This window comes from Haliaeetus albicilla, chromosome 2, assembly GCF_947461875.1.
Source record: "Haliaeetus albicilla chromosome 2, bHalAlb1.1, whole genome shotgun sequence".
Taxonomy (NCBI): Eukaryota; Metazoa; Chordata; class Aves; order Accipitriformes; family Accipitridae; genus Haliaeetus; species Haliaeetus albicilla.
In genome coordinates this window covers 35216965-35240918 of record NC_091484.1, presented here as the reverse complement: position 1 = coordinate 35240918, position 23954 = coordinate 35216965, and the positions used below count along the sequence as shown (strand labels likewise).

Here is a 23954-nt window from a genome sequence, read left to right as displayed (position 1 = left end):
TCTTACAGATTGTGGAAATGTGTTAACGTTGCCCAAATACACACATCAGTACATTTCCAAATGCTGGCCTTTGACTTTCTACTTGGCAAAGTCCCTGGGGGAAAAGAGGCACAGGACACAATCTCTGCACTCTTGCTACAATGCTAGAAAGGACCAAATTTAGCATTTGTAGTTTGTATGATTGTTTTAGAGACTAAGCCACATGTTACAGTTCTTGTTCACTGCAGAGGACAGAGCAGTACTGCTGTAATTAACTGAAAAACCTACAGTTTTCATTTACTGTTTAAGGAAGTCAAATACTGCATCCATTTAAAAAAGGATCAAGGGCAAAATAAATCCTAGAAGAAATGTGCTAAATACTTCAGAGCAGTGTTGTACTCGGGACTTTCCTTAGTAGTAAACACCCTGTTGAATTTTAATCCCTTGCAAGAGTGCAGCACCTAGAAGTCTTGGCTTGTTCCACAAGTTTATGGCAAATGGATTGCACCTGTAAGAAAGACACTGTTACATTAACTGCCCTATTTTTAAGATTTCACTCACTCTTAGTTTTCCTTCCTTTCACTCAGACACAAGCACATAGTCTGCATGCAGTCTTCTCCACACTCTCTCTCCCCCTCTCACCTCTTTCCTGGCCCGTTGGACTTGTTTCTCCAGTTCCTCAGGTATCATCTTACCTCTAAGGGACACAGATTTAAAACTTTTCAGTTACATTCAAATAGGCTGGTTATGTACAGCACTACTGCATTTTAAAAAGGCTCAGAGACCACAGCCGTGGCTTTTCCTTGCTTACCTTTCATCTGCTTTGATGAAGTAAACATTCTCTGTACCAATACCCAGGAAGGAGGCTGCCTTCTTCATGGAGTAATGACACTGTAAATGAAAGAAGCATGGGAAAAAAAAAAAGAAGTAAGCAAGCAATTAAAACGAAAGAAAGAAATTCCTTAGCATAGGGAACAGTGACACTGAAATTAATTTAATAGCAGCTAACAGTCATGACTACAGCATATCCTAACAAAAACTGACAAAGCTACAGAGCACCAATACCATCTTATATTTAACAATGACACACACTTAAGACTGGGGAAAATAAGACAAAAAAAGATGTGCACCATGTTTAAAATGTGAGCTTAAAAAAAATAAAAAGCTCTATTCCATATACTTTTTTTTAAAGCTGGTTCTGCATTAGAATGAAAAGTAGAAATCTTGAAGTGTCATCAGGGAAGAATTATTAATTGTTTCAAAATGTTTTAACAGAACTGAGTCAAAAGTATCAATGAGTGTAAGAGTTAGGAAATGCATGAGAAGAAAGGTCCAAAGGCTATCGACTCAGCTGCCTAGAAGCAACCCATAGGTCTGAAAGTCCAGAAACACCACTCTTTGGAAACTGGACCCTTAATCAGGATATATCATGTGATATAACTAAAGCCTTTACCAATTTATCCATGTCATTTTTCTATGTGCTTTCTCTAAATATCAGCTGTTGGCCACTGCCAGAGACGGGATACTACACTAAACTGACCCTTGGCCTGATCCAGCAACTCTGTGCATAGCACCAAGGAGCTCCAGCCCCAAAACTTACCAAAGGCTTTAGATGTGGTACAATTAGGACTTCCAAGGCTTTCAAAGCCCTATCACTGCAAAAGGATCTAAAAATCATGGTGTTATGAAGGTTGTTCACGTCAATGTGACTCTTAGAAGTCATTATGAAAGCAAGCAGACTTTAGATAGGACTCAGCACATCTTCAAAAGTTAATATGAATTTTGCAAAAGGTTCCAGTATGGACCAGTCTGCATTTTTCAGAAAATGAAGTTACTATTTCAGCAAAGAATTTTAGCTAGGTGTCATCACAGAGACGTTTTTGAATGACTACAGATATATGCAGCCCACTTTTCAGTTTGCACTGAATAAAGGGCATTAGTGTATGAAGCTTGTGAAGCAAGTGTAAAAGAAGAGGCCCCTTCACCTGCTCAAAGGATGTTAGAAATGGGTGTTTATTCAATCAGAATGTGATAAAACGGCTCTGCTGAGAAGGATACTTAAGTCCACAGTCCACTCTGTACTTTTTAAAAAGCTTTTTTCTGTTAAACAAATATTGAAGGTATATCTTACCGCATTTCCAACATTCACCTCTATAAGGACCTGCTCTACTGTGGATACTGTTACTCCAGCATAAGAACATTTTATCTTATTCCAGAACAACAGTATGCTGATCCCTGGTTAATCCATCTTCAAGATTAGCCTGGGAATTCAAGATACAGTAACCTTCTTAATCTGAAGATATTTTTAGATGTCAAAACCACTCTGAATAACCTGCAGCATGCCAAATGTCTACACCACTCAGCAATGGAGTCAGTTTTGACAGTATGCAGCATCTCACAGGACTACACAGTTCTTCTGAGAATCAAGATCATCCAAGCCTTGGATAATCACTGCTCTTCTCAAAAAATATAATTGGCTGTTTTTCACATTATTACTGAAGAGTTAAAATAACGCATACTCCAGCAACTGCGAAGATGTCTAGAATTGTTACTTTTCATACGGGAGGTGAAGCCAGGTGGTTAATTAATTCCACTTTCTTCCAGAGAGTTCACACAAATGCAGTTACTGCAGAACATAATTATGAAAAATGTACAACATTTTAATGTGTGGGTATGAATATATTAAGGGTATTAAGGCCTGTCACGCTTATTTTGATGAGATGGATCATCTCAAAGGGCTCTTTTTGACAAAAAGGTTTCCCCCACCATGATCTACTTTTTAAATAAAGGCATTCAAAGATACTACCTGATACTATCAGGTAGTTTTAAGAAAGCTTAATTCTGTAACATCACACATTCACAAAGCCTTTAGGGCTCACTCATTTAGACTGTTAAAAGAACAGAAACATACATAGGTGGATAATTAGTCCTACATTATATCAAATTACATCAATAATGGTAATAATGATTGTAGAGTGGCTGTGTGTTGTTCAGTAGAAGTTTGAAGATGTTTTCAACTGGTTAGTGAAGCGCTCAAAATACAAGTTGCCTCCATCACTGATTTCTATCCATTAGGTTAAAATGAAAGGTATGAATCACCAGGAATAAGCAGATTGCTCCAAACTGAGAAAGCAGTAGACCTGAAAATTCACTATACTAGTAAACAGGCAATCACTAAATCATGTATTTTATTATAAAAAATGGTATGGGAGACTGGGAGAAAGATAAGAGGCCTGAGCACCTGAGAGAATATACAAAAAAGCAGAGGGAAAGAGAAGGACAAAGGGAATACTAAAACAAAACAGGCTGCAAGACACATTATTTCTCGCCTCCACAAGTACTTCTGCGCCTCTTGGAAAATTTTGTCAGGTCTTCAGTAGGACAGCAAAGGGACAAGACTTATACTACCCCACAGACTTGGAATATGCTTTCCTTGATGAAAAAAGTAGTCTTTCAGTTATATTGATTGAAAGCATAAAAAATTCTTTTTTTCCCCCACTATCATTACTAGAAGCCATTATGCTAAATTACACCACATCAAGAAAAAATATACCAGAGAACATTTAGCAGCTCCAGTCACAAGTGTCAACTAATTCACTTGTTCATCGTTCCATTTCCAAAAAAAAAAAAAAAGAAAGAAATATTCAGATAAAAGGTATTATTTGTATCTAGATTATGTATGTAATTTGAAATAATAATTTTAAATACTGTGAGTTCAGATTACTCTTGCCACATCTTTTGCCATTTTGTTTAGACCCATTATTAAATCTGTAGCCATTTGTAGCAAGAAATTAATTCCTTTGAGCACAAGATCAAATTGGAACAGTGCATTTAAGATGTGCTGCTGTACTATTTTAACTATAGCTAGACATAGTTTTCATTTCCTAATAACATTTGCAAAGACAAGGTACTTTCCCCCTGTGCTCATTAAAACAGAAGATAAATTTGGATCTTCTTGCTTTTGAAAAGTTTCCTAGAAACATGGTTGCATAAAGCAATTACATTATTATGAGATTGTTTTATTGCTCATTTTTGTCTGTTGTAATTTCAACAGGGGACAACATGGTGAGTTAATGTTGTGTTCTCTCACTTTATTACTTTCATGATCAAGTTGCACTGGGGAGGAATTTAGTTTCATTGCATCTAAAAAACTGCTCATATCAGCATGCACATTTCAACTGTTTACACATCCTCTTCTACCCTCAGTTACCTCAAATTTAGCAGATTTCTACCTTTCAGGTCAATGCAATACATTCTTGGGTCCAAATAAAGTTCAGATGGGACTCAAATAGCAAAAAGTCATAAAAAGGTGGGCGGACATCTATAACTACAACTGTATTCAGTTCATATGGAACCACAAATCATGCCTCAAGAAGAGTGGGATATAACCATTTCTCTACTACTGCTACTGTCTCAAGAGGAATCACTCTGTGATGGTCCAGCAAGAAAACTACAAAGTAGTAGCATAAAGAGTTTTCATTATCACCATAATTTTAAGTAGCTAAGCATTTTACTTGGAGGAACAAGGAGCCTTTTCATTCCTGAAGGCCAAACAGAGCATGTGAGGACCTTGGGTGGGCCATGCATTAAAAATACATCTTTGTGTTATCCAAGAACATACAAATAGCCCCAGATCACATAAAACTGAATCAGTGACAAATCCATGCTCTCCCCTGCTCTACAGCAAGGCAACTCTTTCAGTCTGCCAAGTGCCAGACTGAAACTTTGAGACTTGGCAACTCAAGGCAAAAATCATTTTATCTGAACACAGTGTTGAAGCCAAGCCCTAAAAATGACAAGTGCCTTCAGCAGCCATATGTTTTGACTCCTTATCAATACTCTCAGTTGATTATAGCCTCGTGGCTTCTCCGTGCCAGCACTGTTAGCGTGATCACACTGTTAGCGTGATCACATTGAAGATAAACACAGGTTGTTAACTTTCCAAGACAATTTTTTTTTTTAATCATTTGCCTCTCCAGGTACCTCTTCAGTGAAAAAACAAAAAAAAAAAAGAAACAAAAAAAAAAGCAAGCAGCACAAAATGCTAAGTAAAAGAAGGCTCAAAATAAAAACAAATAATAAAACTTCAGATTGTGTGACACAAGCACTTGTGTACTTATCTTCAGGGTGGGCCATTTATTACATATATTCTCAATATGACATATCTGAACTAAACAAAATTCCAAAAGGTAACATAACTTGGACTCAGTACAGGTGGTTCTAAAATAAGTATATATGAATATGCACATCTTCTCCCTCATGACCATGAATAAACACTAGAGATCTTAGACAATAGCCACAATATCTAACTACTAAAAGTGGCAGTTTAACAGTAAGTGATTATTGAGTACTAAAGACAACATGGTTTTGTGAATCAAGCAAAGTATTGGACATCAAGAGCATTGCCTTACAAACAGATAACCAATTTATTTTTCCTGGTCAGTTCCATGTTTTATGGGTTTGGTCTTTCTGGTGAAGCAAAGACATCAAAATAAATTTACTCTGAGGGTCAAATAAAATTTCTTTTGTCATGAAATTAAATGCTTGTTTGGTTTGGAGTATGAGAGTATACATTTTAGTTAAATCTCACAATGAAATAAAGTGTTACTTAGTGATAGAAATTCTACATGCTTCACCTCAAAAGCATTAACAGAACATGTTTCAACCTCATTTTTTCTTCCTTAGCTATTTTTAAGATGTAATGTGATGGATTAAGTATGAACTGGCATGTCATTTCATATACACACTTTTCAGAAAGAAAAAACCTAAATATATTTTGCCCAGGAAAAAAAAAATCCCTTTATTTATGACATTTGGATTCAGTTCCAAAATATATGTGCTGTCTTGAACAACTTATGCGATGCCTTCATCCCTCCGGCCTTTTCAAAATAAGCCTCTTGTCTATTTACACTGCAAACTGTTTGGAGCATAAACTTAAGAACTAAAATTATTCTAGTAACTATATACATCCTAGTACAACAAGGTTCTTACTTCCACTGCGGCCTTTATATAGTGGAGTCAGAATTAATAATAACTCTGTACTAATCAAATGATAAACTCTTAAAATTGGAGGGACAGGTGAAAGAAAAAAGCCTCCAAAAATCAGCTTCAGAGGAAACGTATGAATATAACTCAATTTCCCACAGACAGTTTGGACAGATATTCAAAAACTTTAAAACTAGCCACATATTTTCAATTATTTAAAGAACTGTCTGAAGACCAAGCAGTTTTTTTTCCCAAAATGCTTTATGGTGAGTTTGGTTCTGTACCACAACCAATCTGTATGCAGACATAGGGCAGAGTGGGAGCTGCAGAGAGCCATCTCACGGGTCCACAAGTGCTCAGCTTAGTACAGATTAAACCTGCAGAAAACAGCTTTGACATCCAAAACCTACCTATGGCTCCTGCTGGACTTCCCATGATGTGGGAAATCAAACGCTGTAGACCTCCACAACAGACCACATGCATTCTGCTTCAGGTTTGCCCCACATAAAACCTATTCTTATATCAGCAGTTTCCAAGAGCAGGAACATCTGTGTTTGTTTTCTGAAAGCACAGAAGCTTCTGCAGGGAAATTTACTATCAGGCTTCTCCATTTAGCTCCAATGTTCCACATCATACACAGATGACAAATTTATTGTACCAGTGCCCCATCAGATATGCAAATGATATAATTTTGCAGCCATTGAAAAATAAAGTTCAAAAAGCTTTTTTGTTTTGCTTTTACCTCTTCTGAAGTGAACAGGACTAGTCTTGGCAAACCTGAAAGTCCTTTTTCCTTTATCTCAGGACAAAATTTGTATCTTGCTAAGTTCATAGCATACATATTAGAAACAGAGCCACCTGCAGAAAGAGACATACAAATATCACATTAGCCACAGTCCTGTCACCTGTCCTGTGTCTGAGTGCTTGACCTATTGGGGGGGGGGGGGGGAATCAAACATACAGTTTTCCTATAGATGCATCCATCTAGCTTATTTCCTCCCCAAAAGCCTACAGACATAAAATGAACTTTGGGTTCTGCAGCATGCATGGAAACAGAGCATGTTTGAATGCTCTTTGGGGATATTTCCTGAAGAATAAGAACTGTGCCCAAACAGTCCTCCCCAACAGAGAATACCCTACAACAGCTCTTTCCCATTTACACTGAAGCAGTGCCAGCTCAGCTGCCCGCACCGAGCTCAGCTGTGGCTTCACCGTATGGAGCCTAGGAGATCTCTTGGGCAACAAGGCCTCAGAGTATTACGGGGAGAAAAAAGCCATTAGAAAAAAAAAAAAAAAACCACGAGTGGGAACTGGAAGATCTGCAAGGTAAGATCTGGACAGGTTTTATTCACTTAAAATAACAAAACCAAAATAATAAGAAACGCCCTTACATAAAACTAGCACAAAAAAGTACAATCCGTTTATCTTAACAGTATCTCAGTAAGTTTTAATTAAGCAAGTCTGCCATAAAAGCAAGGATTCCACTGAAAATACACATCAAATCTGATGTGAAAAAATCCATACCTTCAATATATTTAAAAAAAAAATAGAAAAGCTTCACATCTAGCCTACTAGTTTGTTATCTGAATAATCTGTGGAATAAAATCATTATGCTTCATTATTTCAATACAGTGGGCTGGAACGCTGTTTTACAGAACATTTGAAAACCGTGACTTATCAAGAAGCTTAAGAAGTATTTGTTTGGTTGGCCTTATCGCAACTTTTAATAAAACTATCAAAACTCAAAGGAGTTAAGCTCATGACACTCTCAGTAAGATAAACTCTGGCTCCCACAGTTGATATGCAGGATACACAGATCAGTGCCCTCAGGCACCACTGGTTGGTGTATAGCATGTAAATCAGCTCCCTGTCTGTCAACCAATTTGACTCAGTCCAGTGAGGTTGTTGGTACTATTGTTAATAAGGTCAGGAAGGGCATCAGTTACAAACAATTAATTTCCACATAATTATATTTAATGTAGAACTGTTTTCATTCATTCACTGATCAGATTCACAGAATTATTACTAGAAACACATAAAATAAGCCTGGATTAAATAGTTGTGTGTGCGCCATCACTGGATTTTTGCATGCATTTTCAAATATTCTACATGAATCCAATATTCACGGAATTACTGGTATTAGTTGGTTTATAATGACTCAGCTTGAAATCTGAACTGTTCCTACCTGGATTAAATATACCATCACCTTCTTCCCAGCCTATGAACTCAATCATTTTCTTGATGACTGCTTCTTCCACCAACAGAAACACAGGGGATACTTCATATGTATATCTGAACAAAAATAAAAGCATCATGAGTGGTATTAAGACTAAAGAACTCGTGTCACAGAATATTGCTAAAACTAGATAAACGTTTCTTGCACTTTAATCTATCAGAAGCTGACCACCATCAGCAGTAGAACTCTAAGCTAAAAACACTATGGATCTGACCCAGTAGAGCAATTGCTTAGTTCCTGCCAGCATCACATTGACACTTCCACTCTCAAAGTAATACATCAGAGTTTGCTTTTCATGTATGTCACGGGCTTAAATTTCAGCTATAATGATCTATTGCAAACAACAATTACTTTTTGTTTAGGCTTTACATTTGCAAGTAAACAGTAGACAGGTAACCATTTGCATTCAACTCTGTGCAGAATGCTTCAAAGGAAATGAAAACTGAGTAAGTCTGATTAATTAATTTTTATGCACTAAGAAAGATGCTTGTTTAAAATGCTTGTTTAAAAGCATTGAAAAACAAAGATCTCTCCTCTTAAACCCCATGTCACAAACTAGAAAAAAAGGCCTCATCAGATTAACCAACCTTCTGGTTAGCTATTCAGCCAATCCAGACTGTTTTCTCTCCCAAATTCCTGCACAATTCCTACCTCCTCTGTAATACTGAAAACAGAAATTAGAAGGGGGTAGGGTGCAAAAAAGCTGTTATTCCAAAAAGCATGCTAATTCATCATCAAGAGGACAATGAAATACACTTACACACTTGGGTTCAGTGCTTCTGTAATGAAACGAGCCACTAACGAGTAATAATCTATTCCAGCATACAGCTGGTTGAAAAATCTTGGATGACCTGAAAATAGAGATGAAAAGCAAGCAGTGACAGGACATACGTGAAAAGAGAATATATCACAGGCCCTCTCAGTTGAACACTGATCACTGCAAATCACAATTCACTCCATCATTTTCTCAGTATTTTCTGAACTTACTGTCCTTTCCTTAGATTAGGCAATCCCTTGAAAGTAAATTTAATAAGCACTTTCAGGTCCCAAAACAAGGTTTGAGAGATATAAATAGTGCACAGAATGAATGTGGGTTGTTCACAAGTTTTACAAATCAAAGAAAAAGAAAAGGAATTGACAACTGAGTATACACCATGGCTTTTAACGGCAATCTTGAGGCCACGATGGATGCTCAGCCAAATTTTGTTAAGCAGTAGAATACAGGAACCTGCTGATCCCAGGCAGCTGTGCCTATGCTTCCACCGAAGCCTCAGCATTGAGAGAGAGAGAGGCAGTTTAACATCTTGGAAAAACCTGCTGCAGACTTGAAATGACAAGTTAAGAGAATTTGTTTACCTGCCTCAAAACACCGAGATATAACTAATTGTGAGAAAATTCTATACCATCGCTGACTATAAAAACAAGTCAGTTCAGCAGCTGGATCATCACCTAAATTTTAATGCACAGCATAGTACTTTTACATGCAAAATCAGGTAAACTGTATGGCTCCATTTATATTATATCTGGGGCTTCAATAAATGTTTATACTTAGATTAAAGACTATTTGCACAGCATATTTTTATATACAATATTCTTTCTAAGGTGACATAGTGTAACAAATGAAAATCTAAAGCCAATTTGCAAAAGTAAGATAAAGAGAACACCTTCCAGTAACTCAGTAATTATATCTGCGTATTATTAGTGCACTCCCCCTGTAGATCAGTATTGCTACTTTTCTGTGGTTTTCAAAGGCATGCATTCACTCTCAAAATTATTTTACGGTTCTACTTTGTTCCTTGTACCAAGGAACATGCCCTGGAAATCCACAACTAACTACATCAAATGTCATTCTCACTTTCCAAAACACAGTCTAAGCTATGCCACATCTGAAATCCCAAGCTACTGATCCACAGCAGTTTCCGGAACAGATGTTGTTAGTCCCTTTTTGCTAAGATTGAGTTATACTACACATGCTGCAGAAAGGTTAGCCGTAGAGAACTAACCCTATAGAGATGTGGTATACTGTCTCTGAAACATTGCAAACTCTTTTCTCACTGTGTCTGGAACAGGAATTACTGCCTATCAGCAAATTAACACCCTATCGCTCAAAAAGAACAATAGTAAATGTAGGGTAATCATCACTAAGAATGCATGAGGGCAATGACTGCGACCCCACTCCTCACCACCCAGACAGCAGGAAATCACACCCAAAGGTCCTTCTACCTGTTTTGCTAGACTGTTATATCATAGCTGTCTAGGTGACTTTCTCAAGACTTCAAAATGACAGAATCTACCATTAATGTCAATGGCATTACAGGAACTAGTTTTCAATTAGTTTGCCATGATTACACATTTTAGTCAAACCTGTAGTGACCAGCATTCAGTCAAACAACAGGAACACAGCCAAATGTTTGCATAGTTGTATAGGCAGGCAGAAAACAAACATTCACACCCCCAGTCTCCCGAAAGGCGACAAAACTTTGTAAACGTTATCCTGTCTTCCTAAGTCAGCATACAACATAACTTCACTAGAAATCACATTCCTACTGGTTTTGACGCTGTATTGTATAACATCTCGGCAGAGTTGCAAGAGTTTCTGATGAGATTCTCCAGCGTCCCTCATTTCCAGGTCAAGAATCTGCTTCAATGTTTCGGGGGCTCGCCATTCACAAACCTAGTGATGGGGAGAGGGGGAGACACCAGCAGTGAACAGGTGAGCCAAGAGGAAGAGGTCATAAATGTACAAAGTAAGCACCACATTCAGCACTGGTTTCACAAAACTGCCCATTGCAGGGCAGCATGCCACCACAAAATATCTCTGGTAAACTGGTCTCATGGGATCTTGGTTTTATTGTGTGTTGGGCATTGCTTGACCATAAAAATTAGAGTGGGGAATGCTGGAAAGCAGAAAAGCAAAAGAGCTGTTCTGCCAAGGTGTGGGAGCAACCAGTGCATGCTCAAAGGCAAGCCCGATTCATTTGCAGCTCCTTTTCCCATACAGCCTCTTAAGTAGTGTTTCTGAGAAAACCACAGCAGTCTCATAATGTTGCCCTTCCACACTGGTACCACATCCACTGTTCCTCCTTCTCCAATACCAGTGCCCCTCAGGAGCAAACAAATAATTCCCCCCAGCCCAAACAAGAAAAACACTACGCCCACTTGTCATGTCAAAGAAAGTGCCCATTGTACTCCAAGATTAAAAAATTCATTATTTTCTGGAAAATATTTACACTAATTATGTTATTGAAAGATTTTATAATGCGATCTTTCTTAATTTGTAAGGCTGTCTTTTTATTTCAGAGCCAGGCACAGACTATGTAAGCCTTAAAATTGCTTCTAAAGTGCAATAAAATACAGCTTAGAAAAAAATTGATTTATTGTTCATTTTCTCTGTTATAAATGCTCAACAACACTCTATGGCTTTACCTTTTCTGTTACATCATCAGCTTTCTGGATGACTTCTTCCATTATAATATTACAGGCCTCTTCCACAAACTTCTCTCCTGCTTTTGAGTCCATTATTGGACCATTTAGGATGACCCCATCCACCAAAACAGCATTCTTCTTCTGGAGCATCTCCTGTTTGCAAATGCCATCTGTAAGATAAATAATTCACCATTAGAGCAAGGCCTGGACAACTAAATCATAAACAAAAAAAATATTCTTTCATCGCTGAAGATTTAGTCAACTTAAGGAAAAAATACACATGGACTTTACACATGTACAAAAATTCTAGCTTTTGGTGGAAGAATCTTTACAGACAGAAAACCCAATGTGTTACTTCAAACCTAGATTGTTATTATGTAGGTAATAACAGCCTACTGTATGGTATCTACTGCTTTCTGTAGCTTACAAAAGCATGCAAGGCACCTTCTAAACACAGAGGAAAATACAGTTCTGGCCTAGAACATGATACAGCTGGATAAAGAGAAATGAAGTGCAAGATAATAGGCATTTTTCTCAGCTGAAAATGTTTCCCTCCACACGTTATCCCTCCTGCTCCCCATTTTTCATGAAATAATTTTTAGTTTCTTTTCCCATATCTTCATGCTGCTCTTTCCCACCAGCCAGTCCTATTGCTCTGAGTCTTCTGCATCCTTTGCTGAGTGTTTCACTGATCCATGCTCCATGAAGATAAAACCTTTTGAGATTACTGTCAATATCACATACCTGTACTTCTCTCCTTTCTGCCCTCATCCTATTATGTGCCCTCAGTCACTAATTACAGATTATCTTGTTTATTCACTTCAACAATGATCTCTTTCCTCTGCCTCACCTTTATCCACTAGACTACTCTCCTGATGTTTTCCATAAACACATCGCTACTTCCTCCTTTACATTACCTCTGAAAGCACATCCAAGATGCTTGTAAGACACTGGCCAATAGCGTCAACTACGTATCTATTTCATGTATTGATTTCATATGGTAAGATCAGGACTCCACTTTTAATCAAGGTGAGGATAAAGGCGAAAGTGAGACATTTGGAGATATCAGGGGAACAGACATTTGAAACAGTATAGCACTGAAAGGAGAAGCAGTAACTACCATATCCAAATTATCTGGCTTACAGACAGCATCTGTCCACTGATCTCGCCTTAGAGTACCTAAGATCTATGAAGCCACGCAGCATTGCCTTGAAGGGTCATCTTCATCTACAGTGAGGATGGTGGAAGGGTAAAGATGTATGAATGAGAAAGTTCTATACCCAAAACAACTTTATCTTCTGCTTTACTTTTTGCTCCAGTTACAAAGTACAGAAGAAAGGTAGCTTCTTCACAGGTCTAAACCAACTGAATTTCCAGAAGACTGCCAGACACTGCAGTCTGACACATTCATCATGCTTATAATAATTACAGTTCCTCATGCACAGGAGGACATCGAAGAACAATGCTGCGTAGAAAGGTGCATGACTTCGAGGTTCATTGATTGAAAGAAATCCTGTCAATCCCATGATCTTTTATTTACTGATGACTCAGAGAAGCTATTCAGTTCACTTTCACTTATCAGGAGAGATATGACAAACAAGATAAAATTCCAACATGAGATGGAACCTCAGGCTTCCTATAACACTGATGACAAAAATGAGACCCCCCACCCTCTGCATTTCTGAAATTACTTCTATTTTTAATCCAAATGAGCAATATACTATATTTTGCTGAACAGAGTAGCCTTCAGCACATTGTTATAGGAGAGGCATAAATGTTCTTGTGGGAGAGATACAGAACAAGCAGATAAACAGTATTACATCTTCAACAGGCAAAGAGGGAAAATCACAGATGTCAAAAACGTCAATTCTTATCATGCTTCCCAGCACACCACAGCAGAGGCACTGTACAGAAATTGCAGCTTTGAAAAAGTCTTAGAGGTTCCTCTCTGAAAACACAGGCTAGTAGGTCAACTTTACAAGACTTAAAACACCAGGTATTAACAAGGAATTGGAAGGCATCAGGTCTTTGGGCAGACAGAACAGGCACTATTTTTGGATTGAGAGTTAGTTATTTGATGCATAAATAGCTGCCTTAAGTACTAACCAGAGTTCAACATAAACACAAAAAAGAATCTCAGCCTTGACATCACCTGAAGATGCTATCATCTCCATGTATGTCAAAGGTGTTTTCTTTCTATGGAAAAGAGGACAGGATCTAAAAAAAACTACATGGGAGATTAATATCTATTGCAGAGCACAGATGTTAATACTTCCTTTGGTTACAAGAAGAATAGATGGTGGAGCTCACCAACCTCACTAACTCCTTTTTTCTGCTGTGCTCCACCTCTCAGGTCTCTGCTAGAGCCAGAGCTGTGCAAAAGCTTTCTGTTGGTAACTCCATCAGCCCTATTTCTGACACTTTTGCACAGAGATGTGATACTAGTACTTCCATGACTTTACATGATCTCTCCCAGGGATTCTGAGAAAAGCAAAAGCAGACTTTACATCACTTTTTCTGCCACGTCTTTAGGGGGCTGGGTCATGGGTAAAAGAGCAGCTCCCTGTTTGAAGTGGGTCTGTTCACCTCTACACACAGTTTTACAGTCTCCACAGGACACTTTGTGGAGCCTGAGGAAGAAGGGATCCTCTGGAAAATAGGTGACAGTCTACCCCTAGTCCCAACACATCTAATGCTGGGCCTCAGGCACAGTCTATGAAAGAGAAAGGCAAAGCAGAAGGGTCAAAAGAAGGGAGGGAAAAGAGCCTTCATTTCAACAGCAATTTACCTGTGTAAGGCTTCAGCAAAGAGTTCAGGACTTAGCCCACATTATATTTCATTAAATAATACACTTTGCAATTATTTACCACTTTCTCAATAATTTTTTGGTTATCACTTATCATTTCAATCTGAACTTGCTGAGCTCAATTCTACCCTGGAACATACCATAAGACTATTACTAGAAATTAATAGGAACAACTATTTCACAATCAGCAGCTAAATCAAGCCCCAAACATACACATTTTCCAAGGCAAAGGTCTTCAGGTTTTGCAAACCACTGGTGGATATATACACTATTCCCATCCCTCATGATTTTACTGCAAATCCTGTGATACTTAATCTTCTACTTATAACTGTCTGACTTCTGGAGTTCTTATGAGAATTCCAAACTCTTCTTTACTGAAAAATAAATGTGTTTCCTCCTGGTTGCAGTAAAAACCTTGAAGAGGAAAACTAAGTAGATGATAATATCAAGTCTGAATTTCCATAACATTTTTTTTCCTTTTATCACATTTTTTAAAAGATCCATGACCAATTTATTATGTTTTAGATGGGTGAACCTCCAGAAAGATTCAAGGTTCACTTTGTATCACAGTACCCAAATTAAATAGCATGATTTTAACACCTTCTCAGAGCTCAGCAACCAAGCTAAGAAACTCACACACTATCTTTATAAGCTCATAATGTGTTGTCTCTTTAAAAAAAAAAATCTTACCTCAAATGCTCAAAACATTATTTTCCAAGAATTTGGGGCCTTTTACATATCTATCTCAAACATACCTCATTGCACTAAGGGAATGTTCCACATGGAGCCTACTTTGTAGAAACATCTTGTCACATATACATTTTTTGTTTTCAAACATGATAGGCAAACAATCTAGAGATGTGGCTGCAATAAATATATTCTTTTCTATTTAAGAATACAGAAGCAGACTCCTAAGCAGACTCAGAAAAACAGACTTCCAGAAAGCATATCAAATGCAGTTTCAGCCAAATGGCTCCAGGCTTAAAACAGAACTGAAACTTTACCAAATGGAAGTGCTTTAAATCAGAGATTAAGGATTATTGACTGTTCAAGATATCCTTCAGCAAAAAAGACAACTCGATCTTGCTCCAATTGAAAGCAATTGGGCATTTAGCCACTGGCTTCAGCAGTGACAGAATGAAGCCTGTAATTCTCACATTTCATCCTGAATGAAATATTCTGTTACAGAAGCCGAAGGATTTCCAACCAGCATTTCATTTTTATGATCAATATTATTTTCCCAGCAGAAAACATAAATTAATTGGAGCTGAAATAAAGTACAGAAAGACAAACATTTTCTTCAGATGCTTCTATATCTTTATGTAAGCACTACCAAGTATTTTAAAAGCTGCATCTGTGTTTCCATAAACATATAGAAACTTTCACTGCTGAATTCTTGCACTACAAAAAGAAACTGGAGCCTTGTACTTGGCACATTCTGACAACATTTGGGAGAGTAGAATAAAATGCCCAGAAAGATTTACTGCTCACAAGGAAAAGGCAGAAACAGAAGGGGGTGGTTGTGAAAGAGTAGCTTGTGCTTGAATGCCAGAGCCAAATCCTGTTCAGTTTACACTCTACCAGTACTACTGACTATTCAAGCAAACGCAAAAGGCTTGACCAAAGGCCAATTTCTGCTTTGTAACAAATACAATAATAATTGCCAGCATTAATCAGAAAAAAATCTTAAATTTCTCATTCTGCATGATCTAGTCATGGTTCTTCTTTCAGAAGACCTCAGTATCTTCTTTCAGTGTGTCCAGAAAAAAGAAAACAAGTGAACTTCAGTGTCAAGACTCCACACCACCATGTTTAATGGATTACTGTGGTGCCATATCATGTATCAAAGTATTAAAACACAAACCTGTTCCATACTATGCAGCAATTTGAGTCCCTTGGCATACATAATCTTTAAAGACACTTTTGTTTCTTTAATCACCACTTTCTGTATGTCTATGACTAAAGCAAAGCCACTCCGGTTTTAAGGCAAAATACATAGTTTCTTAGTAAACTGATTTCCCAGGCCTGTTGCCAAGTAAAGGAGATGCAGGTTTCTTAGAATCCAGTATATAAGTTGACTTGGTGTCCTGGCAAAGCCATCCATATGAAAAAAAAAAAAAAAAAAAGTAGGCACAGGTATGGTAAGGCTCATGCAATTGCCCCTATACTACATGTTCCTGTTTTGCAGGTTTATGGACCAGGCCTGTGGACAGGGAACAAGTTGGGTGCTTCCCTTCAGAAGGTCTGCAACAGCCCCCCCCCCCCAAGGAATCCTCTGACTGTGAAAATGCAAACATGACCTTTACAGAGCAGGACTGAGGGAAACAAAAGTGCTTGTGTCCAGGCTCAAAGGCCCCTCAATAGGCTCTGGGCACACTGCTAGCACTGAAAGGCAACAGTACAACAAACGGGTCCTATTCTCCGTCCCACACCTAAATTTCCCCTTTGAAAGGAAAGGTTGGGAGGAGAGAGAGAAATCCGGAGAGGAGCCCCAGCGATTAATATCTGACAGGGAATGCAAGGTCCGCACTAGGAGAGAGGTTCTGTTTTCAGAGATGTTTCCAGCATCCTGAGGGGGCACCTGTATTAGTTCAATGCTCATGACATGCTGTGCCCATTCACTGCGTGCCAAGCACTTGCTATACACAACAGTACTAGGCAGGATATGCCAAAAAACAGCAAACAACAACAACAAAAAAAAAAAAGAACCTGACAAAAGTTAAGAAACAAGAATCAGAAACTTTTATGCGGCCAAACCTCAGGAATTAATGTTAATATTTAATAACAGCTTCTCAATGCCCTAACCAAGTAACTGCAGGAATGACTCATGCTGTAACATTTCCAATTAGGAAGAAAGGCTGTGGAGAATTCCAATTCACCTTGATGCGAAACTGAGAAACGGCAGATGCCAACTATGAAATGGAAATCCCAGCTCCCTGACCCCAATGAGATTCTCTCTACTCACATGTTCTAATTTTTAACATCTGCCAACAGCATAGGAAGCATCTGAGAAACAAAATGGCTTTTACTTTAATTAGAAGTTGTACACTGATAATGAACATTTAATGAACATTCCTTTTTCTGTGGAAAAATGAATATATTTGCAACATCCAAGTCAATCACAGGCACTATACATGGGACAGCAAAGTTAACAACTTCAGGAGGCTAGTTCAGACAGAAGTGATGAATATATGTGTGACCCACATAGAATATAAAGAATCCCTGAGATTTCTCTGCTTCCCACTGGAAAAAATTGAAGTGAAAATACAATTGGGTTTTTTTCTAAATGGAAGTCCTGTAGCTTCATTTAAGAGTCCACGACAGCCTCTAATGTCATGCAAGAACTATATTTTTAGGCATAATATAAAAAGTTTTAACTCCAGTCTTTCAAAAATCAACTAAGAAAGCAGTAGTTTACTAAATATGAGTTTTCTGGGATTCAATGCAAGTTAAAATGTAAAAATAGATGAAAAGTCTAAATTTCATTTTAGGAAGTTTTACCTCTACATTCAAGTTACAGTCAAAACTTTTTTCCCCTCTCACTTTTTGTTAACGTCATAAACACTTCCATATTTTCTGTTTCCTACAAAGGATTTCCAATTACTGCTCACTAACTTACATCTACAACATTGCTGAGATATGCCCTTATTTACTAACAGGGAGAAGCTAGTGCACAGTAAATCAGGATGTAACTTTCCAGCCCACTAGGTCCTCTGAACTAGTTTCTACGTAGACATAATTTATTAGCATATTACGTATAGCAAAGTAGTTCAATCCACTTTCAAAATGGAACAAGCTGCCTTGCACAAACTATTGTAACATTGCTGGCCAGATCAGCAGACACACAGATGAGGGACCCAGCAGGGCTCTGGACCCATCACTTCAGATCACGCCTGCCCCGATTCCCTATGTGGTTTTGGGAAACCACTCCTGAGCTGCAAGAGGCCAAGCTGCTGGGTGACAACACACATTAGCAAGTGCCAGCAGAAGACACTGGCAGTCCTTTTTGAGGGCAGCAGCCTGGATGATGCCTGGTAGAAGCACAGATCTGACCATGCTATGCATGCCAGGACTCACCAATGAGACCATATGATCCCTGCCCCAGCACAGCAGCTGAAAGAGGCCCAAACAGAATCCCCACACTACCTACAGTCTCACTGCACCCACGTCTTCCATTTTTCCTCTAAGGCAGGCAGAAGACAGATAATTTATTTGGGGTTTTTTTGACCATGCCAAAACTTTATTCAGTCATTTGAGATCAGCATCAGCACTGCAACCAAGTATCAGATACATACAGTATTTGTTGCTTACTCTTTCCCCTTCAGGCAGGTGTAACGGCTTTTTAACATGATATATTGGCCCCAAAGGGGGATCAATAACCCCTGAACAATGGCCTAGGTCTGTTTGAGAAAAATGAGTTTAAGAAGCTCAATAAGACACAAGCCATCTTGCAGTGTAACTAGCAGCAGGACACCAAGCTGCTTATGAGACAACCTTTCTTGTTGAAACCCTGACATTTGCCAATGGATAAGATCATATTTATGAGGCTTTTCAGCTTACATAAGGTGAGACGTGACAAAGGGCAGAGACATCCAAGCTTTAGAGCCAAAAGCTCTTCCAAATTATCTAGATTTAACCAGCTACTTTGTAGAGTTATTGCTACTTCGCTGACAAAAGACCTTGGTCACTAAGACCCACTTTCCTCATATTTACAGCACTGAAAAAACTCTGGTCTAGTGATGACTTCTTTAAAGACACCTCTATTTGCTGACACTTCACAAATTTTTCATTAAAAAAAAAGAAATCAAGATCACATATACTCAAGAAACAGTAATAGAGATGGACATACATACATGTGAACCAGGTCAAAGCCACCTTTTACTACCCTTAGACTAGCCCTGACAATAATCATCAACAAAAACAACCTCCACTGACATGCCACAAAGCAACAACCATTTGTATTTAAATTTATTATTCCCTCATTGCACATGTATAAACCCCACTAATGTTAAAATAAGATAACTTGTGTGCACAGGTGGGAGAACAAAAAAGGGGGTAAATGGCCCCAATTTAGCCATGTCCTGCTGAGCATCCTTGAGTGATTAGTGCTTTACAAACAACTACCTCCAACAACCTCTGCAGTTTGTGTCACTGTGACACGCGAAAAAGCAAAAGAGTCCCCAAGAAATTTAACATCTGATTTTTGCAAAGCCTTTAGAGGTAGTTTTTGTAAATACCTGGGATGAGCATTAGGACCGACTATTGCAAATCTGATGCGGGGGGGGGGGTGTCAGAGAAATACAAAGACATGTATTTCAATGTGTCCATGTTTTCTGTCTTGAACATGTAATAAATGCTTATGGAAATACAAATGGTCTTTAAAGCAGCAGGCTGCTTAAAATAATCAAGGGCAGGGAAATTAAGGCACATGAAATCTAAACTGTTTAATAGGTAATAATAGCTGAATCAGTATGCAACAAGATCTCCCAATGCATTAAAAAGTGACAATTCTTGGTTGTATAAGTGACAGCTTAAAAGATGCCTTAATCAAGAAGAAAAATTATTTATTGAACTTCTCAAATGTCAAATTAAGCTCCTTCACTAAATGTTCATTAACTGCCAAGAAAATTCTTACTAATTTTAAAGCGCAATGAATGCACTCACACAGAATGGCTTTATTTGATGTAAACTTCATTTCTTGCAAACTTATATTTGCCTTCCTCTGATGAAGTGATATTAGCAAAGACCCTAGTATCTTTTTTATCAGATCAGATTTTAAGACACAGGAGAGATCCTATTCCTCTGGTCTGACCAAAATACTAACCAGTGTCACATTACCAGCGCCTGAAAGTCACCCTAACTTCCAGTATGTTTTACCATGCTTCATATTACACCTGTTTGAGATGGCAACGCAGCAACATCTTACATGAAATAAATGTTTAATGACTCATCTCCCCAGTTTGCTGTCAGACACAAACCACATAACACCCCAAACATACCATATACACACCAAGCAGCCAGCAATTCAGAAGTTAAAAAGCAGCATATTGCATAAATGCTGGTTGCTCCCTTACTCTTGTGGCTTCCAGCTCCGACTCTGTTTGTTGTACTTGATGAGCTAGTAACTTGCTTGAGACTCTGCTTAATAGACTCAGCCTTTATGCCCTACAAGGGAATATCTCACCTATTTTTTTTTTATCCAAATACAGAATTCTCCAGGCTTTCTCCATGCCAAAACAACCATTGAAAGTGACCCTGATGCCAAATGACTGAAAGATATAGACAGTCAAGATCCATTTCTGCAGCTAGGAGCAGGCATCTACAACTTGGCCCCCTCTCATTAACGGGATTTTGCTATCTTTTTTGTCAGTGGAAGCATAGCCTAGAAAATCCTCTTCCTGCACAGTCATTAAGGCTGCCCTTATGGACAGCAGTGATAATGTCTGAGAGAAATTTGGCTCAATTAGGAACAAGCAAGATGAACCTCATAAGTGCTCACTTTCAGATACATTAAGGGTGTTTAAAAAAGGAAAGAACAAATAAAAACCAAACAACAACAAAAAAAACACAAAAAACCCCAACCAAACAAAACAAAACAAAAAACCAAACAGTGTCACTGCCCAAGAGCGCTCCCACTGCATTCACCACAACAGCCACTGCAAGGGTCACTCTATACACATCCAAGTCTCCACTCCGTGTCCACTTTGCCAGCTGCTCCAGCTGTGCAAAGCAAACACAATGATACTGCTGCAACAGGCAGGTGACTTCAGTCTTTTGTCCCCTAATGTTTTCCCATATAACCTTAAAAGCTAAGAGCACAAAAAAATCAGTACTGAAAGGAAAACTGCACATACCAGCCCAGAAGGTCCGTTTTTTACTGTGGATTCACACTTAGGAAAAAGAGCTTTCAGCAGGCAGCAAAGAACTTACGACCTCAAGAACCAAAGAGCCCCATTTCTCAGCTCAAGATAACAAGAGCAAAATCTTTCCCCAGATCCCAAACCACCTGAATTCACGAATAAGGCAACAATCAACACACACAGAAAAGGCTACAATGCAGCCCAACTTCCTCCACCATCCCACTCACATGAAGTTCATCCACCAGACAGAACCTGGTAGAAAACACAGCAAATCACCAAAGGTAAAGGGAAAACAGAACAGGGAGAGTAAAAAATTCCTCACGAGAGATAGAGTAAGCAGAAATCACAGATGCTACTTGTGAATAAGGCAGAGGCTGGAAAATCTGCAGCAATGAGGGTGGGGATCTTATTATCACTAGACACATTCTACCTTACCAACACAAGCCAATGGTTTTGGAAGGAAATTAGACTTGGTAGCATACTGCAGGCAATATTTGAACAAGAACACTACTACCCAGCCAAAGGGAACACCAGGATCTTGGTCTTAGTGACCACTAGAAGCTTATCTTTGGTGTCGTCTTGGCAGAGGATATTAAGATAAGCTGCATCTGAAGCAAATCACTTTTGCAGCTGCTGTCACTCATACAGTACTGCTACTCACATAGTACAGCTGTTGTTACTTGCACAGTACAGTCTTAAACTACTATGAACACTGGAACATACTTACTGCACACTAGAATTGTCATGTAACTTTACAACGCTCATTCAATTTATATTAAATCAAGGAAAAGGGAGCCATCATTCTTAAAATACTAAGTTTCTGCAGTTTTCTTTCAAATATATTCTTTTGTTTGGAGTTTTTCCACCAATAGAGTGCTAATGACTTGGGTCACCCATGAATGCAAGACACTGAAATTCTGGGAGACAAGCTAGGAGACTTTGTCAACCTGGGAGTAAAAACTTTTTTAGTGTCTCATCCACGCTCAGGGTAAAGCTAGAAGAAATATACTAGGTCCAAGCCTTTCTGACTGTTTTCATGAGAGATTCCAAATTTGGGGTAAGTGGAAAAATTGTTATCAAGAATATTGATCTTGCGGGAGAGCGAAGAGCCATCTGCACACACTTTTACTATTTTCTGACTTCATAACCAGTTTCCACTCACAAGACCGTGGAATTCCTCATTTCTTAGCCTTGCAAATAAAGGTATACCCAAAGCCTAGGCATACCACAATTCAGTCTCCACATTTTCTAAGCTTCTCCAGAATTCTCATTATTGTATTAGCCATAGGACTTCCATGTTGCCCACTTTCATAAACGTACGGTCAACTTTTATTTTTCATTACATAATGATGCAAGGCCTTCCTGCTAATGCAGGTAAACAAGTTGACTTGATAATACATATATAAAGCAGGATTAACTTCTCCCTTCCCGAGGCCTTTTGCTCCAAAGCAAATCACTGTACGGCCATGCCCGTTTTATACTGGTGCCTGGGGAAAAAAAAAAAAAATTAAAATAAAAGGCACCACTCTTTAAAGATCATTTACTTCAACAAAAAATACTGTGCTGCAATGCTTTTATAATAATTGTTGCAAACCCTGTACCTTATTAACCGTTCTGGCTGCCTTACTGCTGCACTCGAACAAAAGGAGGTTATAGGCAGATGGATACTCGACAGGCAGCCTTTCTGCTCACCTCCACACCCAACCGGGGAAGCTTCCGAACCGGCGGGAGCCCTTCCCGAAGGCAGCCCTACCCCTCCCGCACCTTGGCTGCGAACCCACCCTGCCTCCCTCCTGCGCCCCGAGCTCCCTCTCCTCCCCGGGCCCGCCGGCAGCCGCGGCGGGGCGGCTGCGGGACCCCCGCAGGCCGGCGGCCGGCCGAGGACGGGCCTGGAAGCCCCGAGCGGGGCCGGGAGCGGCCCACTCCGCCCGGCCGGGAGGGCGCCGCCCCGCCGGCCGCAGCCTGAGGCGAGGCGAGGCGAGGCGCGGCGGGAGGGAGAAAGCCGCAGCCCCGCTGAAGCGCGGAGGGAGGCGGGAGAAGGCGGCTCTGGCCCCGGCAGCGTTTACCCTCCATCTCGCCTTCGCGGTGGGAGCCGGGTGCGGACCGCGGGGGAGGGGAGGCACCTCCCCGGCGTGGCCCTGGCCGCTCCCGCGCCGAGCCGTCCACGGGCCGAGCCGAACCGTGCCGTGCCGAGCCCGCAGCCTTCAGCCCGCAGCCGCCCGGCCGCCTATTAATACCCTCGGCGCCGCTGGCCCGCCGCCAGCCACCTCCTCCGGCGGGAGGGGGCACGGCCGGCTGCCCCGAGCGTGAGGGGAGCGGCGGCGGGGAGGTTGCGCTAAGGGAGGAGGGAGTTTTTAATGCCCGGGAGCTGCCCTTTTTCCGAAGTCGGGGTTTCGTTGCTGTCGCTGCTTGTGACAGAGCTTGTTTCGGTGCCTCAAAAGGCTGACCCGCTGCCTTAAAACCCTTGCCGGGGGGGGGCGGGGAGCGGCAGCAGCGGGCGCAGCCCGGCCGTTCCTGAGGGCAGCCAGCTGCCTGCCGGAGCCCCGCGACCCTGCCCTGCCTGCTGCTGCCCTGCCTGCTGCTGCCCTGCCTGCTGCTGCCCTGCCTGCTGCTGCCCTGCCTGCTGCTGCCCTGCCTGCTGCTGCCCTGCCTGCTGCTGCCC

The 23954-nt window shown here is 40.0% G+C and overlaps 1 protein-coding gene across 3 annotated transcripts in view; it reads right to left on the bottom strand.

The window, feature by feature from the left end:
* GADL1 (glutamate decarboxylase like 1) overlaps positions 1 to 23477 on the bottom strand; it is an 84225-nt gene extending 60748 nt beyond the window's left edge. The window contains exons 1-8 of one of the 3 annotated variants that reach the window (XM_069770818.1): positions 23359 to 23477; positions 11627 to 11796; positions 10748 to 10874; positions 8961 to 9051; positions 8150 to 8256; positions 6707 to 6822; positions 791 to 870; positions 622 to 676 (exon numbers count right to left, since the gene is read on the bottom strand). In XM_069770818.1, the coding sequence (XP_069626919.1) occupies positions 622 to 676; positions 791 to 870; positions 6707 to 6822; positions 8150 to 8256; positions 8961 to 9051; positions 10748 to 10874; positions 11627 to 11796; positions 23359 to 23365 (753 nt within the window). In that variant the 5' untranslated portion in view covers positions 23366 to 23477. Of the gene's footprint in view, positions 1 to 621; positions 677 to 790; positions 871 to 6706; positions 6823 to 8149; positions 8257 to 8960; positions 9052 to 10747; positions 10875 to 11626; positions 11797 to 12264; positions 12316 to 23358 lie in introns of those variants that run through there. The other 2 variants (XM_069770827.1, XM_069770836.1) reach the window with 2 other exon arrangements.
* Positions 23478 to 23954: the final 477 nt, after the last annotated feature.